This window comes from Neophocaena asiaeorientalis, unplaced genomic scaffold (assembly GCF_003031525.2).
Source record: "Neophocaena asiaeorientalis asiaeorientalis breed wild unplaced genomic scaffold, Neophocaena_asiaeorientalis_V1.1 scaffold78, whole genome shotgun sequence".
Taxonomy (NCBI): domain Eukaryota; kingdom Metazoa; phylum Chordata; class Mammalia; order Artiodactyla; family Phocoenidae; genus Neophocaena; species Neophocaena asiaeorientalis.
In genome coordinates, this window is record NW_020175018.1 from 13,974,877 (window position 1) to 13,986,178 (window position 11,302).

Here is an 11,302-nt window from a genome sequence, read left to right on the forward strand (position 1 = left end):
CTGGGCTGGGGCAGGTTGGGGCAGGTGCCTGTTTCAGGTGTGGGCTGATCTAGGTTGACAGAGGCTTGGTCCCAGGTTTGAGATGTGTGGCAGGGTCTCCCACCCCCCAGAAGAGGGGCTCATTTGGAACAAGCCTGACCCCTGAAGATGCCTTGCCCCCCCATCTTCATCCCAGCTGTGACTCTGCCCCAGCCCTCCCCCTGGCCCAGGACCCCCAAAGACCAGCAACTAGGAGAGGTTTGTAAGGTGAGCCCTGACAGCAGATATCAGCCACCGGGGATGTGCGTTTATTTGTGGGTCAGGGAAGGCCTCTCCTCACCCCTCACCCGTGTCCACACCTGGGCTTGGGGACCAGCAGCCATTCACCTCTGAGCGCGACGTGATGTGGACGGCAGGGGAAGCTGGTGCCCCTTAGGGCAGCCTTGTTTCAGGACCGTGTGTGCAACACCAAGCTGGGCAGGAAGGACTCCTAAGGCAAGAAGGGGGACCAGCTGGGCGTTTTGGGGGCCTCTGGGCAGGAGATGGGGTTCCCTGGGCCCAGGGGGATTCTACACCACAGCCCGAGGGGGCAGGCACTGTGGTCAGCCCCATTTTACAGATGCGGAAACTGACACGAAAAAGACCCCACCGATCGAAAGTTAGGAGCTTGCGATCTGAACCCAGGCAGCCTGGCCTGAGAGCCCACCCCTTAGCCGAGCACATACGGGGGTTTTACCCAGAGCCCTGGTCACCCCACTGGGCACCAACCCCCACCAGGCAGGGGGGCTCCAGGTGGCTGGCTGCCAGCAGTTGCTCACTAGCTTCCGGCTCCAGGAACAGGGTGATTTGCCCACCTGCTCCAGAAAGGTTTTCAGGTGCCCCCACTCCGCTACCTCTGGGTGGTGGGCCTGGGGATGAAGGGCAGGCTGCTGTTCATAGAGGTGTCCTCAGAGAGGTGGCGCTTCGGCTCCAGGGGGGACCTAAGGGGGACAGGAGCCCATGAACTGTGTGGACCCTGAGTCCCAGGCCCACCCATGGCTGGCAGAGCCCTCAAGGGCCCAGACCACAGCTGGACAGGGAGGTTTACAGGATGAGGAGATGCATGAATCCCATCCCCTTCCACAAAGCCTCACAGGCCAGGGAAGTCCCAGCCGAATGAGTTGGCCATGGTGTCCTCCTTGGCCCTGGTATACAGGGCTTTGGGCAAACTCTCCAGCCATCTCCCGACACTCCCGAACACCTGCTCCGATGCTGCTGACCCGCTGGCTGTCCTGTTCTCGAGGGTGCCCTGCAGGACTGGAGGAGAGAGAGCACGGGTGAGATCTCTACCCAGGCGGGGCACCTATACCCCCCTCTCTCCTCCTCCCTCTGGCAGGCAAGATCTGGCAGAGTCCTGTCTCCATGGCAACCCAAGGCTCCCAGGGCCTTCTGGCTGCCTCCAGGGAAGGCTCTGGTTTTAAAACTATCCTGCATGACTGTTTCTGCCTCTATTACCGAAGCTGTGCCCCCTCCCCCCTCCCCACACCCCCACTCCTGCTTCAGCCCAAAATGGGCCCCATTTCCCACAGTCGGAAGGCCAGTCGTCCCACCATGTAAATCCAAGAGACGATGCTGAGAATCCTATGGGGACGGAGAGTGTTTCCTGTCCCACAGCTCCCCCTCCGGCTGGTCAGGAACCCCGAATTCCTCAGGATGGAAAGGACTGGGACGCAGCCGCTGAGCTCCACTCTGGTGTTCTGGGGTATGACCACAGCCCAGTGGCTGTCAAGGAGGTGTCTCCCGTGCCAGCCAACGGCCATTCCCAAGAAACTTTCTCCAGGTGCTCCCTTTCCTTGGATTCCCAGGGGTGGCCAGGGGGCACTCCGGCATCTCTTTTCAGCTGCTGTGTCATCTGCCCTCAGGGCCTTGGCTGCCCCTTCGAACAACCAGAAGCTGGGCAGAATTGCAGCTTCCACCTCCAACTTCCTGTGACCCTGAGGGGGATGGGTCGGGTTCCTTCTGAATCCGCCAAGGTCCTGGATTTTGAGGGCTTTGCCCCCAGCGAGGCTTTGGGGCAGCCGATCCCTGAAAGCGCACACAGTCGGTGCTTAATAAATAGATGAGGCTGTTGGACTGCTGGATCCTGAGAAGAGAAGGGGCCGGGCAGATGGGGAAAGCAGGCCTTAGGAAAGATCGTACCAGAGCAAAGACGTGTATTCTTCCCACCGCTTGACACCCACTTCAGAAAACACTGGAAACTGTGCCAACACGAGCAAAGCTCTGCCTGGGGGCCTGGGCCTGGTGGTTGGTTCCTAGCTTCTTTGCTGGACCAGGCAGTGCCAGCCTTCCGTGGAGGCGTGACCTTCTAGAACTTTCTGGGCACCTCCCAAGCCAGGCCTCTGAGGTCTGCCTTCAGGGATATGGGAAAAGGATGCTTCGGGTGCCTTTGTTCCTACCTTCTCCAGCCCGTGGAGGCCATGTGCGGGGTCTGCAGGCTGAGGTTGTGGGTTCCGAGGTGGGCAGATACAGCGTGTGGGAACCCTTGGCAGTGAGAAATCCTTCTGTGGTGGCCAGGCCTGGACAGCCACTGTTTCCTGGGCCACAGCTGCAGCCTTGGGACATCTCTGCTGGACCTCAGACCCTCTACTTGGTCCTTGAAGGTCACCCTAACAGCCTCCGGAGAGGCCAGTTCAAGGGCCTCCTCCACAGGATCAATGGTCTCTTGGGCTTTTTGGCCGGCCCCTAACTCCCAGGACCCAGGGCCACAGCCTCTGCTCTTCAGGTTTCAGGCTGGAACTTTCTGGAGTCCTGGAGCTCCCCTTCCTGTCTGCTCACCTGCACAGCTGTGTTCCCAGTAGCGGAGCGCTGTGTCCCGTAGCGTCTCATCTGCAAACTGCACGCGGAAAGGGCAACACCGGCTGCGGTGCCCTGAGCCTTCCCCCGAGGAGCTGTGGGTGAGCACGGCCTTGAGCTTGGGGGCCTCTGTAGTGTGGGGCCTGGTGAGAGAGACGAGAAGGGCAGGGGAGGACCAGGGCCTGAGCCCCCAGCCCCTCATGCCACCCTGACAACACACATCTAGCAGGCCGGAGCTCCCTGTGGGATCCTGACAACCACAGCTGGCCTCTCCAGCCCATCAGCCCACCAGGCATCAGCCCACCAAACCCACACAACTCTGTGAAACACGATTATTATTCCCATTTTACAGATGAGGAAACTGAGGCACAGAGCGTTTTTGTTTCTCGTTTTTTGCAACTTGCCCAAGATCGCACAGCTGGTTCGGGGTGGAGCTGAGATCTGAATTCTGGTTCCAGAGCCAGTTCTCTTATATATCAAGCAATTCGGCAGAGAAAATGAGGAGATGAACTCCGGAGTCAGGCAGTCCTGGGTTTCGGTTCTGACTCTGTTGAGCCTGAGTCCCTTTGTCTGTAAAACTGGGATCATTGTTGTACCCACCATACAGGGTTGTGAAGAGATGACAGAGATTGCAAAGCACCGTCCCCCGCACCACCACCCAGGCCAGGGTCTGCAGGGCCAAGGGTAAGCATCTCTAACTGAGAACCGTTCTTACGATCGTCAATTTCAATTATGCCCCTTCCCAGTCCTGTGACATGGGGCAGACTGCCCTCAAGTCTCCATTTTACAGTTTTCCCTTTTAAATTATGTACTATGTATTGTAGACACGATAAGAGCATCCTTATAAGAGTCTGGTGAGTATCAAATAACTTACGTGAGGCATCTGGTACAGGGCCTGGCAAGGGGCCTGTGCTCAACAAAGGGGATCTGTTATGGGTACATTTATTAATTTCAGCCTCCAGAGCAAGGCTGCAGGAGGGCTTGCTGGATTCATCCACAGCTCTGTTATTCAGAAATGCCACATTTGACCTTACGTACAATGCTTATTGATATATCTGACTCCAGGTATCTGTCCACATCTTTATGTCCGTTTGGACACAGAGGGGACGCTTTTCATAAGCCCATTGAAGAGCCAGGCATCCGGGAGATGGCCAAGACAGTGTCGGCTACAGGCATTGGGACCTAGTTATGCAACAGCTGTTTGCTTATCCATGCCTGCTTGGTGCTGGCCTCAGGACCAGCCAAAGGCTTGCCCCAGCTGTGCCCACTGGTCTGAAATCTCAGCGTCTCCTCTCAAATGCTGCTGGAGCGTAGCTGTCCCCAGCAGGGCCTACTAGGGAACCCCACACACCTTAAAGTGCTCAAGAATTAGCTCCTGAATGGGAAACACTGTGAAGGTATCCATCCCTGTTGTTGCTTACATTCAAGATAATGAGTTCCACACTCTTATTTATTATATCTTATGAGAAGTAGTGTGTTTATTTGGTCCGATTGATTTAAAGTTCCTGGGTTGGCAAATGTGTTTCATTTCTGGCACCTGCTCTGATCCACTGGTGGTGTCTGCCTGGAGCACTGTGTCAGAAGGGTTCTGAGGCTCAGTGGGGGAAAAGTGCTGTGATCAGTTAGTACTGTCTGCCATGGGTCCAGGATGAGAAGGAATGGCAGGTCTAGTGTATTTCCTCTCCTTGGTCTTTAAACTCATGGGCAATGCTCTTCACCTTTCATCCATGTTTAAGCCTGTTTAAGCAGGAGGAATTATTTCTGTATTCTTTCCCCCCTCCATTAGAGCTACAGCATCTAGGCCCAGTTAAGCTCTAATGCCCAGGCTCTTCCTACCCCCATCCCTTATTTTACTTCCCCCGATATGTGACATATAGTAAAAGCTAATAAAGATTAGAGGAAGAAATGGATGAATGAATGGTGGGTTGTGTGAAAGGATGGAAGACTGGGTAGCTGGGTAGGTGGGTGGACAGATAGATGAATTAATGAAAAGGTCTTTTTTGGTTTTTTTGACCGCACCACGTGGCTTGCAGGATCTTAGTTCCTCGACCAGGGATTGAACCTGGGCCACAGCAGTGAAAGCACCAAGTCCTAACCACTGGACCACCAGGGAATTCTCGAAGAGGTCTTAATACAAGGATTGGATCTTAGGAGGATGGGCACACGTATGGATGCATAGGTGGGTGAATGATTGTGTAGATGAGTGTGTAGACTTGTACATGGCTTCAAGACTAAAAATGGATAGCATCCTGGATTTACAGGTGGATGGAAGGATTGGTAGATGATCAGTCACTGGATTTATGGGTAGATGGATAGAATTGTGGGAATTTGGGAATAGCTGGCTGGCTGGCTGGCTGGCTGGCTGGATACGTGGATTAATGGATCAACAGGAGACCTGATTCATGGGTGGATAGATGGATGGAGAGATTCACGAATAGGTTTTAAAAGACCTGGTTCACAGATAAGATGTATGCAAGGGTGAATGGGTGAATGGGAGAATGGATATATGAATGGATTCATCAATGAATTATGAAGGTGTTGGTAGAAGACCTGATTAATGGGTGGATGGATTCACAGATGTTGATGGATGATCCTTGAACAGGTTAGGAGAAGACCTGATTCATGGATGGACACACAGATGGATGAATAGGTGGACAGATGGATGCATTCATGGGTGAAAGGCAGAGGAAAGAAAGGAAGGAAAGAAATGCCCTTTCTCCCCACTCCCCTACCCCATCCTCCCAGAACGCAGATTGGTCTTCTCGACCGTGGTGAATTGTGAGTGATCTCTCCTGAAGGGCCCCAGAGCAGGTATCTGATGGAGCAAAATCTTCTTAAGACTATTCTTGAAGTACAATGACTGGCCCCTTGAAGACAAATAGGCCACACCTGGCATGAGTGATCCAGGGTCCCCCATAGTCAGAGCATTGATGACAACCCTGTCCCCACCGGCAGGTCACTGACACTTACCCCAGGTCTGGGAGGAAGGAGTAGCGGGGACACTGCGGAGGACTTCCAGAATGTTCTGACACACCCCTTTGATGCTGTGATGGTGAGGATGCTGGGAGCCAGGAGGAGGTGGAAATAGTTCTGAGTCTTCTCTTGGGGACAATCCTTACCAGGCTCTTCCTGGTTGCATGGCCTTGGGCCTCAGTTTACTCATCTGTACAATAGGGGCAGTGGTAGACCTGCCCTCAAGGGGTGGTTGCCATCGCCAGGCATACTCTGCTAACACTGCCATTATTCTACGCCAGGTGGTGGGACCCCCACCGGAAATGACTCAGCCCCCCCGTGGGGGCCGTAGGGGCCTCACTCGGTGGTCGCGGCTGCTTCGCAGACTCAGGCCCTGAGCTGGCGCAGGAACTGCCGGGACCGGCCAGGGAGGAACTCTCCTAGGAGGTCGCCCATAGAGTCGGGGTTCTCCCTGGCCGAGCCCCTGCGGGGGTCCTCGCACTGTCCAGGCCCGGGGCGCCGGTTCCCGGGGCTCGCCGGCCAAGAGCATGGGCGGCGGCAGCAGCGACCTCAGCCCTTGTCCGGCTCCGGGCCGACCGCTGGGCCACGGTGGGCAGGACGAGCAGGCGCGACCGGGGGCGCCTGACGCCCACCCCGGGATCCGTGGGGGAGGACTCACACGCGGAGGCCTCCCACCACTCGGCGCCGCCCTCCGAAGCCCTGGAGCCCCCGGAGGCCCCCGCGCCAGAGGCTGCTCGGAGCTCGGGCAGCAGCAGCCTCGGCAGCAGCGGGTCTCTCTCTCCGTCTGCGGTCGCCACCGCCGGGGAGCCCCTCGGGCGCCACCTGCTGGGCACAGGAGCTGGGCCGACGCCGGGGCCTGTCTGGCCCTGCGCTCAGCCCAGGGCATCCTCAAGCCAGTGGGGGCGGTGCCGTGTGAAGTGGAGAGGAGGGCGTAGACCAGCCTCCAGGCCGTAGCGCCCGGAGCGGGACAGCGTGGTTCGGGGCTACTACCACTGGCTCGCCAGACAGTAAGTGGCTTCAGGCTAGAGCGTCCCGATCCTCTGTCTCCTCACCTCACGGAAAAACGGTGACGGTGAGAGTACGCACTTTTTGAGTTACTGTGACGTTTAAATGGCTTAGAATGATGACAGGCACGTTGTACGTGCTCAAGGAAGCCTAGCTGCTGTTGTTATTATATTTTAAAATTATTATTTAGGATTTAGTCTCAGTTCCACTACTTATTAGCTGTACCCTTGGGCAAGCCAATTAATTAACTGCTCTCAGTGCCCTCATCTGCAGAATGGGGATAACCCAGCGCCTGCTCCTTTGTGAGAATGAAACAGCACCACATGGTAGAGAGCACTTAGCATCTGGAGTGCTCAACGTGCTGTTACTGTTATTAGCGCTGAGGTGGGAATTGGGAAACCTGGAACCAGCTTGAAAGGGTGACCTGCCCTACAGCTGCCCATTCCTTCTGGAGCCCCAGAGTCCCTTGGGTGGGAGCTTAGTGAAAATACAGATGCCCCAGATTCCGATTCAGAGGTCTGGGGTGGGGCAAGACATATTTTTAACAAATTCTCCCTTTGGGAGACAGAGCCCCAGCCCCGCCCCCCATTTCTTTCTTTCTTTTTTTTTTTTTTTTTTTTTTTTGTGGTACGCGGGTCTCTCACTGTTGTGGCCTCTCCCGTTGCGGAGCACAGGCTCCGGACGCGCAGGCTCAGCGGCCATGGCTCATGGGCCCGGCCGCTCCGCGGCATATGGGATCCTCCCGGACCGGGGCACGAACCCGTGTCCCCTGTATCGGCAGGCGGACTCTCAACCACTGCGCCACCAGGGAAGCCCCCGCCCCCCATTTCTGACCCTGGCATCTCAGATCCTGCTTCCTCCCTACCACACCCCACTCCCAGATTGTTGTCAGCTCTGAGCTGGTTTCTAGTGTCACATTCACCCTAGTGGGGCTTTGGGGCGGGGCCGGAGACGGTCCCCTGACGTTAGAGCCCCCTACCAGGTGGGCTGCTCCTTGGAAGAGCCCGTCTTCCCGGCTTGGTCCCTCTGCTGGCCCCTCCCTGCTGCCTCCATGGCCTCTTCAGGGTCATTATGATCCGCCCCTCACCCAAGGTGAAGTGGGCACTGAGGCTGGGGGGCAGAGGGCGGGGCTGTTGTGCGCAGGATGCCAAGGCTGCAGTCACAAGGGAGCGCGGGACTCCTGGCCAGGGCAGCCAGGCCCAAGCCAGGGATGGAGGGCCCTGGGTTCAGCTACCCTCTCTGGATCTGGGAGGCTCAGGTGGGTCATGTTTGGGCTGGATGGCTTTGGAGGTGGAACTTCCACTAGAAGCCTGGGTAGTAAGAATGCGGTGGGCCTGGAAACTACGAGGAACCAGTTGTGAGTCCATGCTCTGTTCCTGCATGCTGTGTGGTGTTGGATAAATCTCTCCTTTCTCAGGGCTCCATGGTAAAATGGATTGTTGGGCTCCACCTGTGACTCTTGGCTGGGAGGGGGCAGGGAAAAAGCTTGTATTGTAAAACTTGAGTGGGGGACGAGTGTAGTTTGGACCAGTAATTTCACTGGCCTGGTAGGATTTTACAATTTGAAAATGAATAAAATGACTTTGGAATTCAAATTACAAGATGTCTGCCTGGAGGAGGCATCCCAGACAATGTAATACATTTCCAAAAATACTCCTCAACCAGGGATGGAAGGGCATACCTCCTTGGGAAGACAGAATATTGAGTGGGGAAGGTGATAAATTTTTATATTTATTCTAAGGGTTTGTGAGTTTTTAAAAAATGGATGAGGAACACCAGACTACCTAGATGATTTCTAAGGAGGCCTTCAGCCCTTACATGCTGCAAACATTTATTGAGCATCTACTATGTGCGAGGCTTGGGAATTCAGAGATGCAAGAGGCTTTGAGGTTAGTGGACTGGCCAGACCTGGAAAGACCTTGGAGTCCAGGTGTAGGGAAGGGAGTTTGTCTTCCATTGACAGGAAAAAAAGGTAGGGGTGGATTTTTAGGCACCCCTAAAAAAGCTAGGCTCAGAGCTGCCCCCCAAAGATTATAGAACCCTCCAGATTGAGATTGCCCAAGATTTATCCCCTTGCCATAGTGACATGGAAAATGAAGCTTGGGAGAGGAGCCCAGGCCAGGGGAACCAAGTCTGACCTGCAGTGCCCTAGCAAGGATGCCACATAATATGGACAGATTTGGGGGACTCAAAAGCAGGTGGGGCTTTTCAGGGCACCCCCCCCCCATAGCTTTCTCTTCATTAGAGCAAACACATTTTAAGCCCCTCCTTTGTGCAACGCCCAGAGGAAGGCACTGTAAATCTAAGCCAGGATGTCAGTTTAGGAAAAAGGAACTCATGGTGAATATACTGTGAGTATTATGACATAGATGACTATTACGATGAATATTATGAATCAGCTTTTATTTACTGAGGGCTGGCTCCAAGCACAGGGCTGAAGTCTTGACGCATAACATCCCACAAATTTAACCCTCAGAGCATTCCATCTATCTGGCAGAAGTGGAGACTGAGGCTTGGAAAGGTTCACAAGGTCTACCTACCTGCAAACTCTCATGTCCATCAAGGCTGCTTCAGGGACCGCGCCAGAAATTCTGTGTATGGCAGGAGCCTAGGGGAGGGCAACCTTTTGGGAACAGAAATTTCATGGATTTGCTCTGCTTATTTGGAGTGGCAACCCCTTGGCACTCTCAAGGGTATTTTTCTTCCTTTTTTTTTTCTTTTTGATCTGTATATTTTAAGATATTAATTGTCATGGGTGGGATTAAGGCTTGCATAAGGCTCCCCCTCCCCTTTTTACCCAGTAGAAACTCCACAGAACGCTCGTTTTTAAAAGTCCAGCCTTGCCGCCTCCTAATGAGCTGCAAGCTGGAGGCGGGACAGGGTCGGCGAGGCGGCTTTTTAGAGCTGGGGAGCTCTTCCCGGGACAGTACTCGAGTTAGGTCCGGAGCCCACGGGGCGGAGCCCGATGCGGCCCCGCCCCCGGGAGCCCGGAAGTGACGTAAGCGGACAAAGGCGGCGCGCGCCGCGAGGTGTAGCGTCTGGTAGAGGTTAGGTGGAGCTGCTTGGGGGCTGCTGGGGTTTTCGCCGCCGCCGCCGCCGCCGCCGCCGCCTCCGCCCTCCCTTCCTTTTCCCCGTCCTCTTCTCCCGGGTCCTAGGAGCCCCCGCGTGGGGTGAGTAGCGCGAGGCGGAGCGGGGGACGGCGGCCGCCGGGAGAGGGGAGGCCCCGGCCCCCAACGGCCTGGGCGCCCTGAGGCCCCGGCTCCTCACGTGACCGGGGCGCGAGCCGGCAGGGCCCCACGTGCGCACTCCGGGGAGGTCCGCCGGCCGGCCGGCCGGCCCTGGGCCCCAGGTGGGGTGGGAGGAGGAAGGCCGAGGCCCCCCAAGCCTGATCAGGGCACTCCCCCACGCCGGCCCCCGCCGCAGCAAGTTCTTTTCCCTGTCTGAGCCTCAGTTTCCCCTGTGAGAAACGGGTAAGGAGAGTACCCACTAGGAGGGTGGGTGTGAGGATTCAGTAAAATGCTCAGATTAGAGTCGGGCACAGGGCAGTTCCCGGTTACATAGGCGTTGCTATCATATTTCACCTTGGACCCGACCCCAGTTAGGGGTCAACATAGGTGCCGCTCAAAAGACAGCCCGCCGCGAGGAGCCCTTGGAGCCAAGGTCAGCCTGTTGGCAGAGAGGCTGCCATATCAGAAGGCCCAGGCTTTGCTGCCCATCAACTGTGTGATCTCTCTCTGGACCGTGGTTTCTCTGTGCAACAAGGGATAGAACCAGCTGGTGTCAGAGTTTTTGCGGGTGGGGCTGGGCAGTATTGCACATGGTCTGGATGTATGGAATCTGCCCAGTGAGATGGGATGAACCCCTGGGAGAACTAGGGCCTTGACCCAGTAAGAAGTCTGGATTGCGTCCTTATTCTATTCCTGGTTTTCTGTGTGTGTGCAGCACTCCATGAGTGGAATGGTTTTTCTCTCTGTGAACTAGGGACTGTGGGAGGGTTGAAATACATGTAGAATGCTTTGGTGGAGACTAGAAGCCGTAGAATCACAAAGACAGAGTCACCAAATCCAGCAGCGTTTCCGTGCTTCCGTGGATGGGAAGCTCACTCCCCTCTGCGGATTGGCAGAGCTGAGTCACTGGAACGACCACCCAGCAGTAACAGTCCTGATCCCTTAGGTGTGGCCAGTACTCTGGTTTAGAGGGCCTTTCAGCACATTTTCTCATTAGGGCTTCACACTTGGCAGAGAGAATTGATGAGAATCTCATCTGACAGAGATTTTTGGGATTAAGGCATGCCCAGCAGTGTATGGATCACTTTACGCTTGTATATCCACGTTTAATCATCACAGCCTTCCTATACAGTCAGTGCTGCTGTTCCCATTTTATAGATGAAGACACTTAAGTGAGGTTGTGTCTTATCTGCGCTTACACAGCCAGTGAGAAGCAGAGCCAGGATTCACACCTGGTTCATTCAACTCCATCAGAGCCTTTGTTTTTAAATCCCACTCCCCCCCCC

At 55.4% G+C, this 11,302-nt stretch overlaps 2 protein-coding genes across 7 annotated transcripts in view; one reads left to right on the top strand and one right to left on the bottom strand.

The window, feature by feature from the left end:
• Positions 1-411: 411 nt before the first annotated feature.
• CUNH9orf50 (chromosome unknown C9orf50 homolog) overlaps positions 412-11,302 on the bottom strand; it is a 12,719-nt gene continuing 1,828 nt past the window's right edge. Inside the window, 11 exon segments of the mRNA XM_024762214.1 lie at positions 412-469; positions 873-959; positions 1,113-1,275; positions 2,794-2,954; positions 5,562-5,678; positions 5,782-5,872; positions 6,125-6,155; positions 6,157-6,286; positions 6,288-6,337; positions 6,339-6,563; positions 6,565-6,650. Coding sequence (XP_024617982.1) covers positions 412-469; positions 873-959; positions 1,113-1,275; positions 2,794-2,954; positions 5,562-5,678; positions 5,782-5,872; positions 6,125-6,155; positions 6,157-6,286; positions 6,288-6,337; positions 6,339-6,563; positions 6,565-6,650 — 1,199 coding nt within the window.
• NTMT1 (N-terminal Xaa-Pro-Lys N-methyltransferase 1) overlaps positions 9,826-11,302 on the top strand; it is a 9,076-nt gene continuing 7,599 nt past the window's right edge. For 4 of the 6 annotated variants that reach the window (XM_024762609.1, XM_024762608.1, XM_024762607.1 and 1 more), the window contains exon 1: positions 9,832-9,959. The gene's annotated coding sequence lies outside the window, so the exon portion shown is untranslated. Of the gene's footprint in view, positions 9,960-9,985; positions 10,260-11,302 lie in introns of those variants that run through there. The other 2 variants (XM_024762605.1, XM_024762611.1) reach the window with 2 other exon arrangements.